Genomic DNA, 20,438 nt, shown 5'->3' on the forward strand with positions numbered 1-20,438 from the left:
CCATAAAGTGGCCGTCACGAAGGGGTGTGCCCTTTCCATCGTGCTTTTCTTTTTGGACAGAAAATACCACGAGACACTAGTGTTTCCAAGAACAATTTTCACGCCACAGAGGCTGCACTTTTTCTAGTAACTAATATTACAAAAAGAAGAACTTTTCAGAGACCGATTGAACAGCACAGGGCGTTAATCAGTGAAGGAAGAGGGATGATGTGCGCGGCAGACCAATCGAATCGGGGATTTAGATTTTCAACTTCCGAGGAGGATCACTCCCTGTGCGTCATCACGACGGCGGCTAGGGCAAATTTAGTTTGTTTCAACAGGCACACTGCATTTTCTTCTTCAATTCGCATCAATTCTACCTTTCATTGCCACACTGCTGCGCTACAGTATTTAACAGTCGCCGCCACACAAGGGCTCCGGTGGAAAAACTAACTTCTTATGGTGAAAATCGATATCTTCACGCGACGACGACACCACGCGTACTCGTCGAATGAACTGCTCGAATGTCGTAATGCAGCATTATCAAGTGTTTTTCTCACCGTCCAAATGAGCCTGCGTGTGTGACATTACAGGGTTTTCATTTTTGGTAAATTTTGACATAGTTTTAAACGTGGTGTTGATTTTTCCGCACTGGACTACAAAAACACCATTTTTTTTTCTCTTAAACCATGCGAAATATCCTGCAGCATTTTTAGCGCAGGCTATACCAGTGTGATGCGTTATTCTAAATGATATACAATCCAAATATAACCGCTAGGCATGACTCATATGCAGTTGGCACAACTTCTAATTTCTGTATTTCTGTTGAGATCTTCTTCGTTTATTCTTCTCATCCTGACAATACTGCAATATACTGCACTGCAACTGCAATACTGAAATACAATAATGCAGTGTATTTCATCGTTATTTTCGCATCGAGTATCACTTGAAAAGTGGTTATTACAACAAGAAACATTCACCTTCAGGTCCAATATTACACACATTTTTTTGGGAAACATTTCATATTTCGTGCTGGGTAAAGGGATTTTAAAAAAGATGTCTCAATAGTAGTAACCCTGTACATTGTATAAAATGAGTCGAGCAATTCTCACTTTCCTCAGCGCTCTCTCTCGCTCTCGCTCTCACGCTCACGTGAATTCACACCAACACATTTGTCCTCTCGAATATGTAGGAAAAAATTAGCAACAAATCGCGAGCAATTATCGATTTTTTCATCCAGCTACCCAGAACACACACTTCCAATCACACTGCATAGACTTCAAAGCGGAAGAATCGTTTGTACGGAGAGCCTACGCAAGGAATTAGTCATCAAACACACTTGATTTTCCACTTGCTGCACTTGGTGCACTTGACCAATCTTAAACTCAGTTTCTGGTAAAAACACTAGCCAAGTATCATGGCTATTCCTAGACGCTCACTTTTCCCCCGAAAACGCATATAATTCGCAAATCAACACCTTTTATCGCGGAAACATCAACTTTTCATGCTACCATTCCCACAGAAATACTTTTAAGGCCTTCGCCGAATGCAAACTTACACACAAGCAACAGCGACAGCGCTTGACAGCAATCGCTAACGTCTGTTGCAAACGTCTGATGTCATGCGTGGTTTAAGCATTTTTAAACATGTTGAGACGGTTGAAGTTCACGAAAGCCGTTCCGATGCGAACAAATTATTATTTATATGACTTTGTCCATTCAACGTGCTAATAATAGTAATATAAGTAAACGATTAGCAGGTGCTGGGAATACTACATTATACGAGAACAAGTAAAATTTAAATTCGTTTCTTCATACGCACCTAGCGAGCATTAATTCTATCATCTTGAAGAGATTCCCAAATGATACACAGGTTTGCATTTACATGAAACAAAATCTCAAATATGAAAACATACCGATAAAACAATGTACATGCTCATTTCAAACAAGAAAAGAAAACAATATGTTCAGTAACATTGATCACGTGTCACTACTACGTTCGATGGACTTAAAACAAACCAGCTTACGTTGCTTCTTGTACGGATCTTTATTATAATAGAATCAACCTTTTCTTCACGACATCCGAGCTGCTCACTCATATACGATATAAGTTTTTCCTACTTTCGCCTTTCGACCCACACACATCAGTTCAATCGTTCAATACCAATGCTCGTAAGGTTTGCGAATATATCGCCAGTATGCTGTATTAAATGGTACATGCTCTTTGCGGAAGCATTCGGGAAAAAATACGATCGCTACACCACACTCGTGGCACTTTGCTACACAAGATCTTGCGAAACAAAAGCACATTTCTCAAATAACGCCAAAACTACCTCGCGTACTTATTACATGTTGTTTGTATGTGGAATCTTGCATGAGCTTCTGTATTTCCAATCTCCATTATATCTCCTAATCCTTGCATCGATACAGTAATATTAAAATTAAAGGGAACTCAAACATTCCTGCTGTCTCGTACGCCTATATGCAAAAAACGGTGTAAAATGTACCGTTTCCAGCCCCTACCGAACCAATGAATGATGAACGTTCACAATATCGCATTTCTGCACTAATCCTCCCTAGCTAATGCCGGTTTGAACCAAGCAAAATGATGCCAATGCCGATGATTAGCTTTACAAAATATTCTGTTGTTTTCCACAATGCTGCTTTCCAAACCATGATTTATTTATCTGCTCAGCTCTTGACACGTTCTCGTGTGTCTGTTGCCGCCGTTCACCTGTTGCGTAGTTAGGTTCATTCTATTTTGGGATTAAGTGTACGCATCGTTTTACCTTCCTGTACGTTACTTTGCTAGCTGGATTTGAACCATGTAAGAGACCTAACTGAAATTTCTTATTATGCAAATTACAAAAACACGATGGGCCATTTGTGTAACACCCGCTTTGCGAATTGAAAGGTTTACAAATCTTCGTCCTCGTCCGGCAGTGCCGTGGCCTGTGCTTCCTCCAAATCCTTCTCGATCTGCACTTGCCAATCCTTGTCCATTTTCACTTCCGGCGGAAGCAGGGCAGGCATTGCAACGAACTCAAGGTTAGGATCGCCGACAAGTTTGCGAGCCAGCCACAGGAAAGGTTTTTCGAAGTTGTAGTTGGACTTTGCGGAAATATCGTAGTACTAAGGAAAACGGAAGGAAAAAGAGACCCGAGTGAGTAAAAAAGCGTCTAGTGGTTTACACCGCAACACAACTTACCTGTAGATTCTTCTTCCGGTGAAAAACGATCGACTTGGCCTTTACTTTACGATCCTTGATGTCTACTTTGTTACCGCACAGTACGATCGGGATGTTTTCGCATACGCGCACCAGATCGCGATGCCAGTTGGGGACGTTTTTGTAGGTTACTCGAGACGTGACGTCGAACATAATAATGGCACACTGTCCCTGGATGTAGTAACCGTCGCGAAGTCCACCGAACTTTTCCTGTCCAGCTGTGTCCCACACATTGAACCGAATCGCACCGCGGTTCGTGTGGAATACTAGCGGATGCACCTCCACACCCAGAGTGGCGACGTACTTCTTTTCAAACTCACCCGTCATATGCCGCTTGACGAATGTCGTTTTGCCGGTACCACCGTCACCAACCAGCACACATTTGAAAGTGGGCATATCTCCTTCCGCCATTGTTGACGATTGATTTTTACTAGTTGCAAGATAATGAATTCAATGCCGAGCTTCCTGAACAATGTGTCCTGTCTATGGATCGATCCGTTCGCTTTGGTATTCCACCAAGATGCTGAGTTCTTCAAGACGTTATGATGGTCTTTGGACTGCATCCGCGAAGCAAAGAAGACGAATATGAAAGGTAAATAAAATAAGTTGGCATGAATAACAAGTTTTGACAATTTCCAGAGCTCATTTTTTTAAAGATAATATACAACTGTTAATTGTTATTAAATGTGCAATTTCGGCAGTGAATCCACAATGAAACAATATCCATTTTTTCGTATTAATAAACACAAGCTCGCAATGCGAAAAATATTGCACCGGCAGAGACAGTACAACTCGAGAAGCTTCTTTGAAATGACAGGCAATGCGGAGCCAAAGGAAACAATACATTTCCCCTTTGCTAACTTCATCCGGTGCTAACAAAGCGAATGAGATCATGACGGAAAAAATAATAGCCTGCTTGTTTCACAATAAACGCTACCATTGCGGTCACCAAAAAAGGATTCGGAGCTGGATCTTGCTACATTTTTTGATTGCAAATTCTATGTAAAGTCTATCCGAAGCCGGTAGTATCGAATACACAAAACGGACAGCTTTGGTGACGCGCGTTTTAGAACGCTATGCAGGGTTATTTTTTTTAGCAATTAGTGCGCTCTTTCGTCGATTGCGGTGACCCTGTCAAAGCGAAATACAAATCTCGCACCGCTAGCGTGATAAATGGTGTGCTATGATCGGAATTGACCTTCCAATAAATGATCTTTGAAAAACCAATCTAGGATCTCTAGACGGTATAAACTGCACCAATAGAATGAGAACTGCTACTACAAGACGTAAGCATTGAACTGCTATAACCGAAGCAAGAGATGGTTGTCAAATTTACGGCACGCTTCTGTTTCTGCGCCAATAGTCACCCGGTTGCTGCCGAACGGTGCATTTTGCCAGATGTTCGTGGTAACGAAATTCTCGTTCTCCAAGCGACACTCCAAGCATCACACACATGTATTCGACGCGCGACCACATATCCGATGCCCACACGGCTACATATTGTAGTCTTTCCGTCATCTTCCAATTCCATCACATATCTGCATTGCCACCACTTCCCGACGCTAAAGCCGGCGTATAGAGCTAGGGGCAATATTTTACGCAAGAAAAAATGCCCAATTTCGATGCACTTGCAACATCCGCTTCGCACTTGCAAACTTGTGTTTTGATTAATAACTGCTACGAAATGATCCTAGCACACATAATCTACGGAATTACACATCATTTGCACACTTTTTCGCAGTACTTACAGAGAGCAAGCTTGGCCACACGATGGAAAAACGCTCTAGATGACGAGAGGAGCCCGGGTTCACAAACGAAACGATGTCAGGAGGCGCGAAATGTGCGGCTATGATGACAGCTGTCCCGTTCTTGCCGCTCGCGGGAAATAACGCCGACAGAGAGGTACACTACAGGCGGAAATACAGCAAGCAAATTTCTGCTGCCAAGATAATCGCATTGACAACTGCCGGTTTGTTCAATAGAAAATAACGGTTTTCGAAAGCATTTGGTTTTGTACATATTCAGCACGAGTTCTGCGCTCTTGCTGAACTAACCCGAACGTTATGCTGTTTTGTGTAAAAACTAACAAAGACTGGATGAAATGAAAAATAATTTCTTGTATAAATTTTATGGAATTACTAAATTTCTCAATATCTTTCCTGAACCAAAGGAAATGCTTGCTGAGACTTTAGCCTCCTGTTATTGTTTCTTAGTTGTTCCGCGAATCCGTCTTCTTTCAGTAAAGCCATTGTTTGTGCTTACGCTTGTTTACGATGAGCCTGCGTTATCATTGTGCGCTTTACAAACTTAATGCATGTAAATAAAATACCAGAGATAACCGAAATAGCTTACAATTGGCTGTATCAGCTTCACTATTCATTGCGATCCAGAGACGGCCAAACCTACTCCAACCGCAGCAACAACATCATTATTACGAACATAATCATGAAAACGTTTAACTTTACGGGACTAATGGCACCGGTGTTTACACCGTACCATAACGGCAAGTAAGTTATTGAATGGGATACAAGCATTATTATTTGTCTACGATGCACTATTCATTCCAGTGAAACACTGAATATCGCTGCTATTGAACCGTATGTGGAACTGCTGAAAGCCAAGCATGTGAATGGTGTGCTCGTAAATGGAACGTCGGGCGAAGGTATGCTGTTGAACACCGAAGAACGTATTCTTGTGACAGCGGCTTGGCAAAGGGCCTGCAAAAAACATGGCATCACTGTGATGGTTCAGATTGGTGGTGCACCATACCCGGATGTTGTGCAGTTAGCACGCCATGCCTTACAGATAGATGTAGACGCGGTACTGTGCCTTCCCGAGCTTTATTTTAAGCCTAAAACATCCGAGCAGCTTGTGGCCTATATGAAAAGTATAGCTAAGCATTGCCCTACAATACCTTTCTTCTATTATCACATCCCGATGTTTACTGACGTGAATGGTAAGATCGACATGAAGCAGGAATCGGACATAGAAATTGTTTTTTCAAGTTGCCATTTTTCCTCCCAGTTCACATGCCAACGTTTTTGGATGGTGCGGAGAAGGAGATACCGAATTTCCGAGGAATTAAATACACTAGCGGAGATCTCGATCAAGGAAGCGCATGTTTGAAGGAAGGACGAACTATATTTCTTGGCGCAGACTCCATATTGTGCGGTGCAGTAGCTGCCGGATTCGATAGTTTCATTATGACGACACTTAACATTTGTCCAGAAGTTGCATTTGAAATCATCACCGATGTGAATCGTGGAGCGGTTAAAGATGCTAGAGATAAGCAGCGCAAGTTAAATGCGCACATTTCCACAATATTAAAGCATGGAGATTGGGTATCAGCAATGAAAAATGCTTTTAGGGAAAAGTTTCCTTCCATCGTGGTTGGTAGTACTCGGCCACCGTTGAACAAGTAAACCTGTGTGTTTTATTAGTCAATAAAAAATACATTTTTGTTTAATGACTGTCCATAAACTGAAGATCGGAAACGAGCAGTATTGTTTGAGGCAATGGACGCGGTTGTGGTGATAGCACCGTCAGAATTTGTTTCTCCATGTTGACATTCGTAACGCAGATAAAGCCGGCCACGTTCGTCTGTATCACGTTTTCTTCGGTACTTTCGGCAAAACTAACCGCCAGTATGTGATGCAACAGCTGAGGACCCGGCAGGACGGCGACAAGTTTTGTATAATTGTCTTCCGCTTTCATTCCCAACGGTAAGCACGAATCCGGTAACGGTGGTGATCCTACTTTGAATATCTTTATGTCCGAAAACTTGACATCGAAACTGTGCGGGAAGAAAGGCATTTTCGAGCCGTAAAAGTATTCTCTAATACGCTGATCTCTTGCCTCGGTGCGTTGCGATTTAGTACGCTCCACAACTCCGCCACTCTTCGGCAGAAGAATCACCTGCACGTTTGCCTTCGCATCGCGCAACAATTCGTTGTACAACCGTTCCTGATCCAGCACAAATATGGCGCTCACTTCGAACGCTTCCACGGTGTGCAGTATGTGCGAGTAGCCGGACCCTTTAACCCATCCGCAGGTGTTGATGATCATGCCAGACGATTTTGCTTTTTTGTTTGCCTGCAAGCGTTCTAACGTAGTTTCGGCCAGTTTCGAAATGAGCACATCGTAAAACGTGCTGTTAGATGACGGTGAGCTGTGACCGTAATGGTACACGAGTGGAGCCTGTTGAGAGAAACCTTCCGCTACCGGCGCTGGACGCTCCACGAGCAAGGCGCCAATCGTGCCAGGTATAGCGATAGCACCCTGGCCAACATCTAAGTCCACAAAGATTGGACGCCTGCCAAGGCGCACCGCATAGTTCAGGAATATGCGGCAGAGGGTGGTCTTTCCGACGTCCGTCGGACCCACTACCATCACGATTGGACCTTGTGCATCTTCCTGCTCGGCTTTGTTTCGCAGATGCTCCAGAGCAGAATTCGCATTCAGGTACATGACCATTGGCGTTTCTTTCGCCACGTACGCCACATCTGGTTTGCCTCGCAGCTCGATCGTACAACCATGGTAGGTGAAAATAGCAACCTTCGCACCGGTGACGAACTCGTACGGTTTTTTCACGACTAGTTCCGTGCCAAAAAGTTCCGCCTGTCCGTTGAGAAGCTACAAGACCAGGAAAAATGCGTCAAGAAATACACGAGTTTTTCCATTTGAGATTAATGCGACTCTGCCGGATTACTTACCACAACGGACACTTTTTCGTTTTTATTTTCTATCTCAAACCGTAGCTCACAATCAGCCTCAAGCTTGTAATCTGTCTTTGGAATGGTTTTATCGTCGGACATCGTGCGAGGAGTTCTGTTTTATCGGAGAATGCACGCTCAAGCTTGCATACTCGTTGGATAAGCTTGAAAATTTATGATCGTACGCTCCGGATTGTTTACCAACTTTTTACTGACAGATATGCCAAGACCTACTGTCAAAACACAGTTTTTTTTTCAAATCATATCTTTTCTAGATTAAAAACATTGGTTGCAAGTTGGTGCCTTGTACAGTCGACCGTACAGTACAGTCGTACAGACGGTTTACGAAAAAGCCGTGTACTATTTACGTGCTGGTGTAGTAAAAAAAATGATAGCAGCCACTATTCGTCCCTTTGTGGCCCGGACACTGCAGTCCGTTTGCCACATGGTGAGATTACACAGTCAAGATAGTGCTGGTTTGCACAATTCACCCAAACCTGGAGTGAAACATCCGGACACGATATTCGACAAGATTATTAAAAAAGAAATACCTGCAGATGTAATCTACGAGGACGAGAAATGCATTGCCTTTAATGATATTTCACCGCAAGCACCGGTTCATTTTCTCGTGATTCCGAAGGAAAAAATTGATAAGCTAGAAAATAGTACAGTCGACCAGGTGGAGGTACCAAGCACTGGCGAAATAGCTCACCTTGAAAAATATTTATTCTCAAGTTCTTTTCATATTTTAGTTACTAGGACATCTAACGCATGTTGCCGGCCAGTTGGGGAAATCGAAGGCGCCGGACGGATTCCGATTAGTTATCAATAATGGTGATAACGGATGCCAAACGGTGTACCATATACACCTTCATGTGATCGGTGGTCGCCAGCTCGGCTGGCCGCCAGGATGATTGAATAATCATTATTCCGTGTAGTTCGTGAATAAAGTAGGAAGAACACCCATAGGCTTGCTGGTTTTGTGTTTTCGTATAAATGAGTAAAACATGTATTCGGGTGTTTGGTCTTCGATGACAGTTGAAATGAGTTGACAAATGCAAATTAGCAAAAAAGCGCAACCTGTCAACAGAATCAAAAGCAAAACAAAGCACGGACAATTAACAAACGTACAGGGCTGGTAATGAAATCAACAGATAAATACATTCTGTGCATAAATTTAAACTCTATTTCGTAACTTTAGCTCACAATGAGTGATCATACAACCGACACGTTGGGTGTTTCGGACGATTCAGAAACACCGGAAGCTTCTACAGTCGGCAATCAAACAGAAATGGATTCGACCAACAGTTGCACTAGACAGGCTACCGAAACAGAAACAAATGCTACCATAGATCTCCCGAAAACATTTCTTTCATTCCGCCCTACCTATGCTCAAGACGGGCCGGAAAGCGATTCGTGTTGCTCCACACGCAATAAGCTGAAAGTTCGCAAAGACCATCGTACGGAAACTCGCCCGGCACCGTACCTCAAGGTGCGACCGTCAGCATTATTTACATCTCGATTTTTAGAAGCTGTCTCATACAATAACGCTGATAAGGTGAAGGAAATGATACAGCAAGGAATGTCGCCCAACACGTTTGAATGCTATTTCAATCGTTCGGCGTTGCATATTGCCTGCAGCAGAGGTTACCGGGACGTCGTTCGGGTTTTGCTGGAGAACTCGGCCAATCCGAACATACGGGATAAGAATTTAAGCACACCGCTACATTTAGCCGTAAGTACGGAAAGCGTAGAGGTGGTACAGATGTTGCTCGACTACGGCACCAACGTATTGCTGCGGGATTCAAACGGTATGCTGGCGTTGGACTTTTCAATCGGTAAATTGCGACTCTCGGAGCGTATCATCTCCAAAATGCAAACGCTAAGCCAGACCGACATACATAAGCATCGGGAAAAAACGGTGGACATTTGCGAAAGAATCTTTTCTGTTTTCAAGCGACAGATTAGGAATCTCGATGTACAGAGTCACGGCATAGATCAGGAAAAGCTGGAAGAAATGTTGAAAGATTTCTCCGAAAAGCTAGATACAGTACGTCAGCGGAATATCGATACGCTCGTTGACCAAATCACTAACATGAAGGTAAAAAACGAAATAGATAGCGACGTGAATTCACTACTCTCAAGGCTGAAAACGTTTACCCTGTAGGCTGAGATACATTCCATTGGGCAAACCTTGTACATTCTTTCGTTACTCGGTCTTTTACATGCGATGTGTATATTCCATTATGTATATAAGACTTTCATTGCAATAAATATCGAGTTCATTTTCAGACGATAGGTCACTCTTTTATTTCCGTGGCTTCTGAGAACGATCTATTTTCTCTCCGCGCTTTCGTTTGTTCAGAGGATTGCGAGGATCGTACACGTCGTACCAGTCGTCGTCTTTCGTTGCAGCATCCTTCGCCAATATGGGATCCTTCCTCTCAAACTCCAATCGGTGCGCTAGCCAATTGTCTCCACGGATGTCTTCCTCTTCGTCACGTTCAGCCGATGCGTTCCCGCCGTTCGGTGTTTCCGTATCCCGTTCGTGAGCGGAATGGAGTTTAGTTTTAAACTTTTGCAACAGCTCCATGGTAAAGTTTTCTCTCGAACTACCTTTCTTGGGAAGCTGTTTGGTTTTCTGCGAGTATTCTTCCTGCACCCTCAGCACCTCATTCATCACTTCGTTGCGGGGTGCCTTTTTAGATGCTTTCTTCTGTTCGCTTTCCTTGTGCTTGTCTTTGGCGCGTTTATCCGAGTGAAAGTCGCGCTTGAGTTGGTTTATTTCTTGTCGGATTTTTTCAGCTTGCTCTTGTTTAGCTTTCTTCCGGTCGCTACCTAGTCCATAATCGGAATCAGAATCAGATTCCTGACCAGCTGGGTCCAGTGCTGGATTTTTACTCCGCTTAGGATCGTCTGGTTTATGCTTCAATTTTTCGCGGATGCTATTTACATCATGGTTCAGAGATCGTTTCGATGATGAGTCACGATCACCGGACTCTTGGTCACCATTAGACGAAGAATCTTCTTGGTTACTGTCGATGGAATTTCGTCGCTTTTTCACTTCGCTAACCGAAGTAGTACTTGTTTGCTTGCTCAAATTGGGGTCATCCAGTACGTCGTGTGAAGACTTTCCACGTCCTGGTGCAATCTTCTGCACGTACACTTTGGTTTCTAGCTCTTCCTCCTCCGCCTCATCACCGAACGATAGAAGACCAAAATTTTTAACACCTTTCTCTTTTTTCTTCTTTTTCTCACCATCTTGTTTCGATTTATCTCCAGCGGCCAGTCGCCGCGGCACAATGTCCTCGAATGGGTTGCTGAGCACATCGGTACGAATTATGCGATGTTCAAAGTGAGGTCTTTCATTTTCATACACTTCGCCTTCCTCCAATTTTAGCATGTTGTATATGGTGTCGCCCGCCACCTTCCCGAAGATTGTGTTCTGATTCTGCAGTTCCGGTGTGGGCCCCAAGGTGAAGAAGAACTGTGAAGTGTTATCATTTTTGCCAGAATTTGCCATACCGACAAGTCCCCGGCGAACATAACGCAAACGGGAATGGAACTCATCTTTGAACGGATGGCCGTACACCGATTCTCCTCCGGTTCCATCTCCATTTGGATCGCCTCCCTGTACGATAAAGCCTCTCACGACCCGATGGAATATTGTCCCGTTGTAGTACCCTTCCAGACACAGTTGAATAAAGTTCCGGCTAGCTAATGGGCATTCCTTTGACCAAAGCTCTATATCGATATCGCCCACCGTTGTTTTCAGGAGAATCTACAAGAATACAGCATTGAGATCAAGAAACATGATAATAAACAGTGGATTAGATGGATTCACCTTCCCCGCCGTGGGTGGTTCTTGGATATAAATGTTGCTCATTTGAACGATGAATCTATTAAATTAACGATTGAATTGCAAAACCCGAACAGCGCTCGCAAAACGTAAAACACTACAACCAGATTGTTTACAAAATGACTATTGTACACCGAGCGCTCTGACATTTGTTTGACGTTTGCTCAGCCACGAACGTCGTTTGGCAACCATCGAAAGCGCGTTGAATGTAAATTCCGAGAACCGGTGGTGTACAATGTCTGAGGCAAAGAAAATTAAGCTGAATTCCTCTGGAATGGAACAACGCAACAGGTACAGAAAGATATAATGTAATGTAAGAAAAATTTAAGAGACTGAAACTTTGGGTTTTTTCATCTCTGGTTAGGTTTCGCAAGATGGGCAAGCGGAATTATTACGCCAAGGCGAACGAGCACGGTACAGGTGAAGGAATGAGAGATCGCAACATGAAACCGGGCCATCGTGGGTTTCTGGTAACGTGTAACGGACATGTTCGCGATTGTGTCCGTGATAGTTACCGCATCTTGAATGCTTATGCAGATGAGCTGTATGGTGCATTGGACAAAACCGCTCCGGAGGATAGTGAGAATCAGCAACAAGCCGATGCAGCAAGTGATGAAGAGGACATTTCGATTAAGCTGCAGAAAGAGGCAGAGGCGGCCGGTAAACCGAACAACAAAGCTTTCCGCTTCCAGAGCGTAGACAGCGGAGCCATGAATTGTCTTTTCATTCAGACATCTTTACCGGATCCGAATGAACTGACGAGCAAGATTATGAAGGATTTGAATGACACCAAACAACACAAATCTCGCTTCATACTGCGAATGTTGCCGATTCAGGCGGTATGCCGCGCCAACCTTAAGGATATAATCGACGTTGTTGGTAAGCTAAGCGACCGGCACTTTCTGAAGGAGCCGAAAACATTTGCGATCTTATTTAACCGTCGGCTAAATAATGATCTCTCCCGAGACGATGTAATCCGCGAACTGGCCGAACTTATCACAGCCAAGAATGCGGGCAACAAGGCGAATCTTAAAAACCCGGATTTAGCGGTGATCGTTGAAGTGATCAAGGGTCTGTGTTGCATCGGAATCCTGCCCGAATATTACCAGCTGCGAAAGTACAACCTGGTTGAACTGGTTGTCTCACAGGATCCAAAGAAAGCGCCAGCATCGGAAGAGGTCGCAGTAGCTAAGGCGAATGAATTGGAAGAAGAAACTACCGAGAAACATCAACCGGATCATGTGCAGAGTGGACCAGAGGAAAAAAATACAACCTTGCCGGATGAAGTAGCCGAGTAAGAAAATATGTATTAATAAAGAAACAATGATACTGTAAAATAATGCATTATGTTAGTGAATACAACCAAAAAACGATAGCTTGGTGCATAAATAGACAGTCTCCTCTGTCAGTGCCTTGAGCGCTTGTTTTGCCCTTCCGCATGTCCCTCTATAGCTGTGCTGCACTTTGAATTGGTGTTCTGTATCTCGCTCAAAGGCGGAGCACTAGGAGTGACGAAGTTGTTCGAGCGTTTCCGATTTGGGGGAGTTTTCGTGGGGGAGAATTGTTTCAGAAACTCCACATCGTTGAAGACCACCTGCGCTCCTCCGCCACTGGTCGGGATAACGTCACCCTTGTACAGTTTTGTTTCCAGTTCACCCTCAGTGTCGGCGTCTTGCGAAATCAAGCAATATTTGTTAGTCTTCTGCGCGAGGATGTCCTTATCGGTGAGTTTGGTAACAGATTTTGAGTTGCTATAGTACGGCTGCAGGATGGTTCCCAAAGGAACGGGATTGGCAGCACGATGTTCCAGCCAGCGTTCACCAGTTGAGCGAGACCGACGATGTCTACTATTTGCGACTGCTGTACCGGGCTGCAATAGAAAATGTATGGGAGTTAAGAATGTTTCAAGAATCCGTTATTCCTACCGATTACTTACGCGGGAAACTCGCGGTGTGACATAAGCAGAAACGAGTGACTTTACATTGGGGGTTAGTTCTAGCTTCTGGAAATCTTTGTCTACACTACTTGAACGAGGTCGCGCTATCGGTGTTCCTTGAATGATCTCCGAAACCATTCGAAGCCGCTCCTCTTTGTCACGCATTTCGTCCTTCAGTTTATTCTTTTGCTCCATCAGCTTTATCTCCAGTTCACGGTTCATCTTTTCCGATTCGACTGCTATTTTGGAGGTGAACTTCTTTCGCTGACGTTCCTTTTCCTGTTCCTTCTGGCTGACAAGCTGAGTTTTCTGGTTCAGTTGCGTCTGCAGCTCTCGTACTCGTTCTTCCAACACACGGTTGCGGCGATTCAAATCATCGATCGAACTCTCGTAAATCACAATCTTGTTCTCTAGTGCGGTAATTTTCTGCTTGCCCTGGGCAAGGACACCCTTAAACGAAACGTTTTCGGTGCGCAACGACACATTCTCGCTTTCCAGTTTATGCAAATTCATGCGGAAACGGTTTTGCCGAGCGTTAAAATCTTCGCCCAACAGTTTACGCTTTTGAATCCGTAATTCCAACACCTCGGACAGCTTTCGTACGAGCTCGTTGCTCTCCGGTGTGCCCAGTTTCATCTCACACAGGAACGGTTCTAAACTGTACACCAGTCCAAGATCGAATTCCATTCGATCGACATTGGAGTCGGCGGCGTATGGTGTATGTTGCTGGTGTCTTTCGGCCATGTCCGCAAGAGCTAACTTGACCAGCTGGTTAGCTTTACGACGGCCCGGCGTAAGACCCATGTCAATTTTAATCGGTGTGGGTCGCGCTATTTGTACGTCCTGAGTCATTTCGGCAAACTTCATAACTTGCGCCGTTTCGTCGTAATCCTCTGCACGTGGATTTACGCATACAATCATGCGCACCTGACCCTCTCCATCAAAATAGTTTTTGAATAGATGGGTAATTTTTGAATCTCGGTAAGGTACCTTCTTGCCACCGGAAGTCTGCTGATTTTCGCGCAAAATTTCCAAACAAGTTCGCAGCGTCATCAAACTATTGTTGATGTTGCCCGCTTCGCGCAACCGTTGCCCCGTATTGCCGGTTCGATTTGTTCGCTCACTTCCCGCCAAATCTACCAACGAAAGCTGACTAACGGTGATAGCGTTACGGTCCTGCACGACGTGCTCTCCCTGCACGTCGATTGGGGCTTGAACTAGTCGAATCGTGAAAACGGAATGAGAACGGCTCGATTCCGCATTAAGGATCGTGTGTCCCATGCGCTTCCGTTTTTGCCCAATCTGGAACAGTTCCAGTGCCTCTTCAACCGATTTCACTTCTACCTCCGTTACACCATGGACAAACATATTATGATGCGCGTCTTCTCGGACCATTTTGCTTTGCAGCGTTCTGTAAAGAAATGAAATTCAAATTAATCATCCGCTGGATGTAAAACGGATCAATAGGCTGTGGACGTACTTCTGTATAGTGGTTTCTTCCAGCAAATCGTACACACAGTTGTTATACACCTCCACATAGTTTATGAATACGGCGTAGATGTTATCCTCCTCGATACCGCTTATTTCCGATGGTTCCACCGAAGCCTGTGATGCCACCTCTTGGTCCAAATCCTTCTTTCTTGATGATTTGGTCAGTTTCGCGTTCAATTCTGTTTGCCGTTCGAGCAATACCTCTGCCTCAGTAAGAATATCGAAGCCATTCAGTCGATCCGATTTAAATGTGTACTTCTTCGCTTGATAATCAGCAATAGTGCGAAATAATGCATCCAAGCAACGCGGCATGATTCCACGATGTTGTAGATCTCCGGTCATGGTGTACGTTTTGCCGCTCCCGGTTACGCCGTATGTGAACAGCAACCCGTTTCGGCCACGAATTAACGACTCTACCAACGGTTGAGCGACCGACGTGTACACCGCATGCTGACGGACAGTGTCGTCGAAAACGCGCTTAAAAATGTACTGCGTTTCCTTCAGATTAGCCACCTTGTAGTTAATTGCTATTTCCGGAGGCGTCAAAACGACTGTATGAGCATCGGTGACGCGTAAACAGATAAGATCGGATTCGCAAGGCGGCGGACGAATCCGGCAGTAAACTTGTACAGGATCTTTTACCAAACTGTTGCCAGAATTTCCACGGCTTTTGATGACCGACCTCGGTGCTATCTTCAGCGGAGTTTTCTGACGCCTGAAAGTGTTAAATCGGAGAACCCTTATTTGCATAACCTATGTATGGAATGGAACGCGCGATTTGGGAACTTACATCGTCTTCATCTTTCACACACTGATATCCGCGCAATATGAAATAAATTGCTCTCATGAAAAAGCGCTCTTCGCCCGCGAATAAACGATTGTGTCGCGTGCAAATAATGCTGAGTGTACACCGAACAGAATGAACAAAACGCGGAACGCCTTCTATGTACGCAAAACAACAGCTTCGTTCTGAAAAGTCGTTCGAAAGTTCGTTACTTTCAAACAATGTCAAAAAATGACAGCACACACTGGGCGTTAATCGGCGATATTTGGTTAAAATTTTCAATTTCTGACATCATCAAGAAAACAATGAAAAGTTTCATTGAAAACAAATTTCTCGGAAGTTGCTTATTGCACATCAGTACGGAAATGCAACGGTAAAAGTTTCGATCCATAGTGCCGGATGGATTGCAACACGTAAAAACAACACACAGATTTACAACAGGCAATTCAGTTTATTACTAGATCAACTATAGGGTTGGGTTTATGCTCGAAAGAGAATGTTACTTGAAATTTTTTTTAGATTCAGTTAAATACATGGTCCAATATGAAATGGTGAATATAAGGAAGCTGAGAGGGAAAATAATCAAAGAAAGCTGATCCAATCGACCGCGCTGGGAGCCCGCGTAAAGAAGTGCTACATCTGCGACGTTGCGAAACCTGAAAGTCGTTTTAATTGTTTAGTGAATTTCATATGTTTGCTGTGAAGTGAAACCAATGGAATCATTCTTACCTTTTCCGTGTCATCACAGACGACACTTTCTGGGCGCTTTGTACAGTGTCTTGTATATTACTAAGCGAAGCCGATGTTGTCTTGCTGTTGTGATCTTGCGGTTGAACCTTGTTGCTGCCAGAAACTTTCAGAGTATTATGCTCAAGTCCATTTTCGCGTTGAAACGTAGCGGAGTTTATCTGTTTGTAAGTAGACACAAATGGTTACTAGAAGCAGACGGAAGGAAAGTTGCAGGAGAACCTCAAGGATCACGCTTACCGACGTATCCATCGTGCTTTGAGCCATCGTCACCGCCGACTGCAATGTTATGGAAGGGGGTATTGATGAGGCGTGCTGAGCTTTGGCCACACGCCAGTGCTTGTCGTATCTTATTCCGAACAGCACGATGAAGTACTCCATTAGCGCAAAGAACACAAACAAAGTGCAGGATATGAGCCACACCTAAACAGGGAATATTCGGTGAGTAGGAACAAACATACAGTACATAGAGCACAACATTAACAGTGGGGTTTTCTTCATACTTCAAGGCACTTCAGTTCCAACGCATCCGGTGAGTTATTCCTCACGGTATCGAACATCGTGATCAATGATAACAGCGTGGTGACTAGGAGCACCATCCGTCCTGGAACAATTTCTGGAACGACGACGAAGGAGCCCCAGGATATGGAAACGAATAACGTGGATGGAAGATAGTTCTCCAACAGGTAACTCTTTACTTCCCTCGATAGGGTTATCTCTAATCTAGCTGAACTATGATTATCTACAAAAGAAAGAATATTACTTATTATCAGTACGCGTATGTGCACAAATTGAAAGATTGAGGGTTTCAATTACCATCGCTGTAATTGACTATCTGTGACTCCTGCTCGGTGTAAAATGAAACCACATATTTTGGAAGCCGAAAAAATCCATCGCCAAAGTCATTCGGGAAAGAAAGCGCATTTTCCGATCGCCAGCGGAACCTTAAATCTTTTACTGGATATTTATCTAGAAGCACAAACAAATGTATCAGTAAAGGATCAATTAGTTGAAAAGGACGATCCAACAACGACGATACGTACAGCTGCTGAAATCGACAGGACATCTTTGTACGTCCAATGGGTAAAGCACAAAGTCCATGTCACACTTTATGATGATGGTAGCTCTAGAGGAAGATAAAAAATTGTATTTTTATGGGTGTTATCATAGACCATTTTCAGCGATCGATGTTACCCAATGCTTAAACTTATGGTGCTGTTTAAATATAAACGCAAACTGGATATTTCTTCAAACAAGGTTAGCATCTTCATTTCCCGCAGCTGTCGTATGTAGAGATCAGGAACCCATATCATGTCTCGATCGGCTTTCGTCAGTTCTACGTATTCGCCTACCCACGAATTGTTTGCCGTCGAATTGCTGGTTACTGGCTGGATTCGGGTATCTACCCAGGTGATTTGAAGGAAGACATCGAATGATATTTCCTACAAATATTTGGATATAAACAGAACCTCGCTGTGTGAAAGCTATCGCCCAGACACGGATGGAGTTTATATTAGGAACACTTGATTACTCACTTCCTTATTTTCATCCACGCCTGATATTCGATTAATGTACAGCGACACCGATACATCGGTGAGGGCTCCTATCGCGCAAGTTGCACAGAATGAGGGAGAGGTGTTTTTGTGTACAGATTATAATTACGTCCGAGGCATTACCTGACATCTTACCTGGCTTAACGTTTTTATCATACTCGGTGCCCTTTTCATATTGGTAATTGGAAGTGGCCGTCCTCGCAGGGAGACATAATTCGAAAACCCAGATCAAACTGCAACGAGAACGAGGTGCAGCCTGCCATTAGAGTAATTAAACACGTCATTACTGCTGCTGGATGACTCGTCCAAACCAGCACACGATTCGTGATAGACCATAGGCTCTTTTCCGAACCCTTGAATGTCCTGTTTACATCAAGGCTACAAGGCAGAACCTCACAGGATGTGTGTTTATTATGGTGGTTTGTGTTGGGAGCAAAAGCTAGAATTCAGGAGCATTACCTCGCTATGTATATGCAACGCATAGTCTTTGTATGCTGTAGATCACATTCATGCTTCACATTTCACTCTCCGAACTCTTGAAGTAGGTTGTCCGATATTATAATGCGAGACCCGTACGAGATCCTCGACGATACTAGCAATGTGTAGCCATACTCAGTTCGCGACACGATCCACTTTCAGCGACGCCATCATCAGGAATCGATAAAACTTTTCTTCTATTGTTCACCTGAAAAGCTCACACCATAGCACGTGTCCTGAATGGCATGCTTGAAAAGTCCCGTTTCGATTCACCGTTTCGAATCGTGTGTGTGGAGTTTATCTAACGATACGCACAAGCCAGAGGCTTTGCCACTACAACGACTCCGCACCGTAAGGTTTTAATGTAATACTGCTTCTGTATGATGATAGCACACACTATACATTAGTCGGGGAGATTATACTACGCACTATAACAGTTTCCTTGTTTGGTAGGTGTTGCGCGTTGCACAATCGATGAATTCAGATCCACAACTGGAAGCACCACACCAGAAAGCTTATGCCACCTTCGAATGCGACAGGGTGCGTGTTACGAAAGTAGTGTGTTCAGCTCATTCATTCAAGCCGTTATGAATATTCGTGAGCCCGCGGTAGGTGGTTTTTTTATTCGCTTTAATTTAATCAATAATAGCGAGCTCATAAACTTGAAAGCAGTCTTAGTGCTAGCGGCTGGGCTACTACCAGCTCCTCCGGGCGTACCAGGGAAAACAGGGTTTATGTTCACGCCCCGCGCACTCGGTGCGGGTCTCCTGGCACGCGGTGCCTTGTAAGACACACACAGCCCAACCAACGGGTAGAAGGTAGAAATGAAACGATGACACGCAACGGTATCATTACTTTTTTCGGTGTATGTAGCACATGGTCACACGAACACCGGGCCACGTTGGCCCGTGTAAGACGCCGTGTTTGCGGTTGGTGAGCTTTGTGAAGTTTACTTGTAGCTTCACACTATTTACTACAAGCATTCCTCTTTGTCAAGGTATTGGAATAAAAGCACCGCGATGTGACGTACGTACGGGGTTGTTTGCGTGGGGCTTTTCCGAGGGCACCCTTAATACATGCAGGTCTCCCCTTTCTTCCCGCTACCCGTGTTAACACGTCACCACCGTGGAAAGGGCAACTAGTTAAACATCCGTAAGCAAGCAAGCGTTGGCCTGCTGTGCGGAAACGGAAATAGTATAAATGACGGCTACTTACGCTGACAAGGTGTTTGGATGCGCAACCCATACCCGCACCTGGAGGCTGACGTGACAAATGATGAATGATAAAATACCGGAGCTCCACATTGTCGGAAACAGTGTGATATGTCGCGGTGCTTAATAATGAGGCCATCAATCAAAAAGAAGTAAAGTAGTATAAATCAGTTCATTAGCAGTAACTTTATTTGTTTGTTGTTGTTGTTTTTTTGTTTGTTTGTTTCTCGTCTCGTTCTGTGGTTGTTTTTCTTTTGTGTTCGATTTAAATAAAGGCAATGAGCTTTTCCAATATGCGCTGTTGATTTTGTTGCTGACTTTGTATTATTTTCATTGATATTTGTAAGTCTCTATGTGTTTTTGTGTTTTTTGCTTGCACTAATTCTATTCTTCCGTCCTTTTATTTGCTTTTTTTTCTCTACATTTCCCCACCCGAAGTTTTCCACTTCGCGCATCTACTTACT

The 20,438-nt window shown here is 44.1% G+C and overlaps 9 protein-coding genes across 9 annotated transcripts; 4 read left to right on the forward strand and 5 right to left on the reverse strand.

The window, feature by feature from the left end:
• Positions 1–2,894: 2,894 nt before the first annotated feature.
• Positions 2,895–3,615, reverse strand: LOC128715645 (GTP-binding nuclear protein Ran). The gene is made up of 2 exons (XM_053810556.1): positions 3,187–3,615; positions 2,895–3,110 (listed from the first exon to the last, which is right to left on the reverse strand). Exons 1-2 carry the CDS (start codon positions 3,613–3,615, stop codon positions 2,895–2,897), a joined length of 645 nt encoding a protein of 214 aa, XP_053666531.1.
• Positions 3,616–5,649: 2,034 nt separating this feature from the next.
• Positions 5,650–6,626, forward strand: LOC128713295 (N-acetylneuraminate lyase A-like). Its single transcript, XM_053808155.1, has 3 exons — positions 5,650–5,711; positions 5,772–6,160; positions 6,229–6,626. The coding sequence occupies exons 1-3, from the start codon at positions 5,650–5,652 to the stop codon at positions 6,624–6,626; spliced, it is 849 nt and encodes a 282-aa protein (XP_053664130.1).
• A 40-nt stretch (positions 6,627–6,666) lies between these two features.
• Positions 6,667–8,018, reverse strand: LOC128714613 (protein CLP1 homolog). Its single transcript, XM_053809486.1, has 2 exons — positions 7,917–8,018; positions 6,667–7,836 (listed from the first exon to the last, which is right to left on the reverse strand). Exons 1-2 carry the CDS (start codon positions 8,016–8,018, stop codon positions 6,667–6,669), a joined length of 1,272 nt encoding a protein of 423 aa, XP_053665461.1.
• A 286-nt stretch (positions 8,019–8,304) lies between these two features.
• LOC128713000 (uncharacterized HIT-like protein Synpcc7942_1390) lies at positions 8,305–8,830 on the forward strand. The gene is made up of 2 exons (XM_053807865.1): positions 8,305–8,601; positions 8,669–8,830. The coding sequence occupies exons 1-2, from the start codon at positions 8,305–8,307 to the stop codon at positions 8,828–8,830; spliced, it is 459 nt and encodes a 152-aa protein (XP_053663840.1).
• A 293-nt stretch (positions 8,831–9,123) lies between these two features.
• LOC128712999 (E3 ubiquitin-protein ligase HACE1-like) lies at positions 9,124–10,083 on the forward strand. The gene has a single exon (XM_053807863.1). The coding sequence runs from the start codon at positions 9,124–9,126 to the stop codon at positions 10,081–10,083; it is 960 nt and encodes a 319-aa protein (XP_053663838.1).
• Positions 10,084–10,224: 141 nt separating this feature from the next.
• LOC128712159 (spliceosome-associated protein CWC27 homolog) lies at positions 10,225–11,802 on the reverse strand. Its single transcript, XM_053807053.1, has 2 exons — positions 11,761–11,802; positions 10,225–11,697 (listed from the first exon to the last, which is right to left on the reverse strand). Exons 1-2 carry the CDS (start codon positions 11,800–11,802, stop codon positions 10,225–10,227), a joined length of 1,515 nt encoding a protein of 504 aa, XP_053663028.1.
• Positions 11,803–12,010: 208 nt separating this feature from the next.
• On the forward strand, positions 12,011–13,073 carry LOC128713296 (THUMP domain-containing protein 1 homolog). The gene is made up of 2 exons (XM_053808156.1): positions 12,011–12,066; positions 12,140–13,073. Exons 1-2 carry the CDS (start codon positions 12,011–12,013, stop codon positions 13,071–13,073), a joined length of 990 nt encoding a protein of 329 aa, XP_053664131.1.
• Positions 13,074–13,180: 107 nt separating this feature from the next.
• On the reverse strand, positions 13,181–16,003 carry LOC128711584 (kinesin-like protein KIF23). The gene is made up of 4 exons (XM_053806466.1): positions 15,993–16,003; positions 15,192–15,917; positions 13,712–15,122; positions 13,181–13,645 (listed from the first exon to the last, which is right to left on the reverse strand). Exons 1-4 carry the CDS (start codon positions 16,001–16,003, stop codon positions 13,181–13,183), a joined length of 2,613 nt encoding a protein of 870 aa, XP_053662441.1.
• A 482-nt stretch (positions 16,004–16,485) lies between these two features.
• Positions 16,486–18,768, reverse strand: LOC128714196 (glycine receptor subunit alpha-2-like). Its single transcript, XM_053809072.1, has 10 exons — positions 18,746–18,768; positions 18,422–18,519; positions 18,269–18,336; positions 17,928–18,175; positions 17,777–17,859; positions 17,550–17,702; positions 17,237–17,475; positions 16,974–17,156; positions 16,716–16,894; positions 16,486–16,642 (listed from the first exon to the last, which is right to left on the reverse strand). The coding sequence occupies exons 1-10, from the start codon at positions 18,766–18,768 to the stop codon at positions 16,486–16,488; spliced, it is 1,431 nt and encodes a 476-aa protein (XP_053665047.1).
• Positions 18,769–20,438: the final 1,670 nt, after the last annotated feature.

This window comes from Anopheles marshallii, chromosome 3 (assembly GCF_943734725.1).
Source record: "Anopheles marshallii chromosome 3, idAnoMarsDA_429_01, whole genome shotgun sequence".
Classification (NCBI taxonomy): domain Eukaryota; kingdom Metazoa; phylum Arthropoda; class Insecta; order Diptera; family Culicidae; genus Anopheles; species Anopheles marshallii.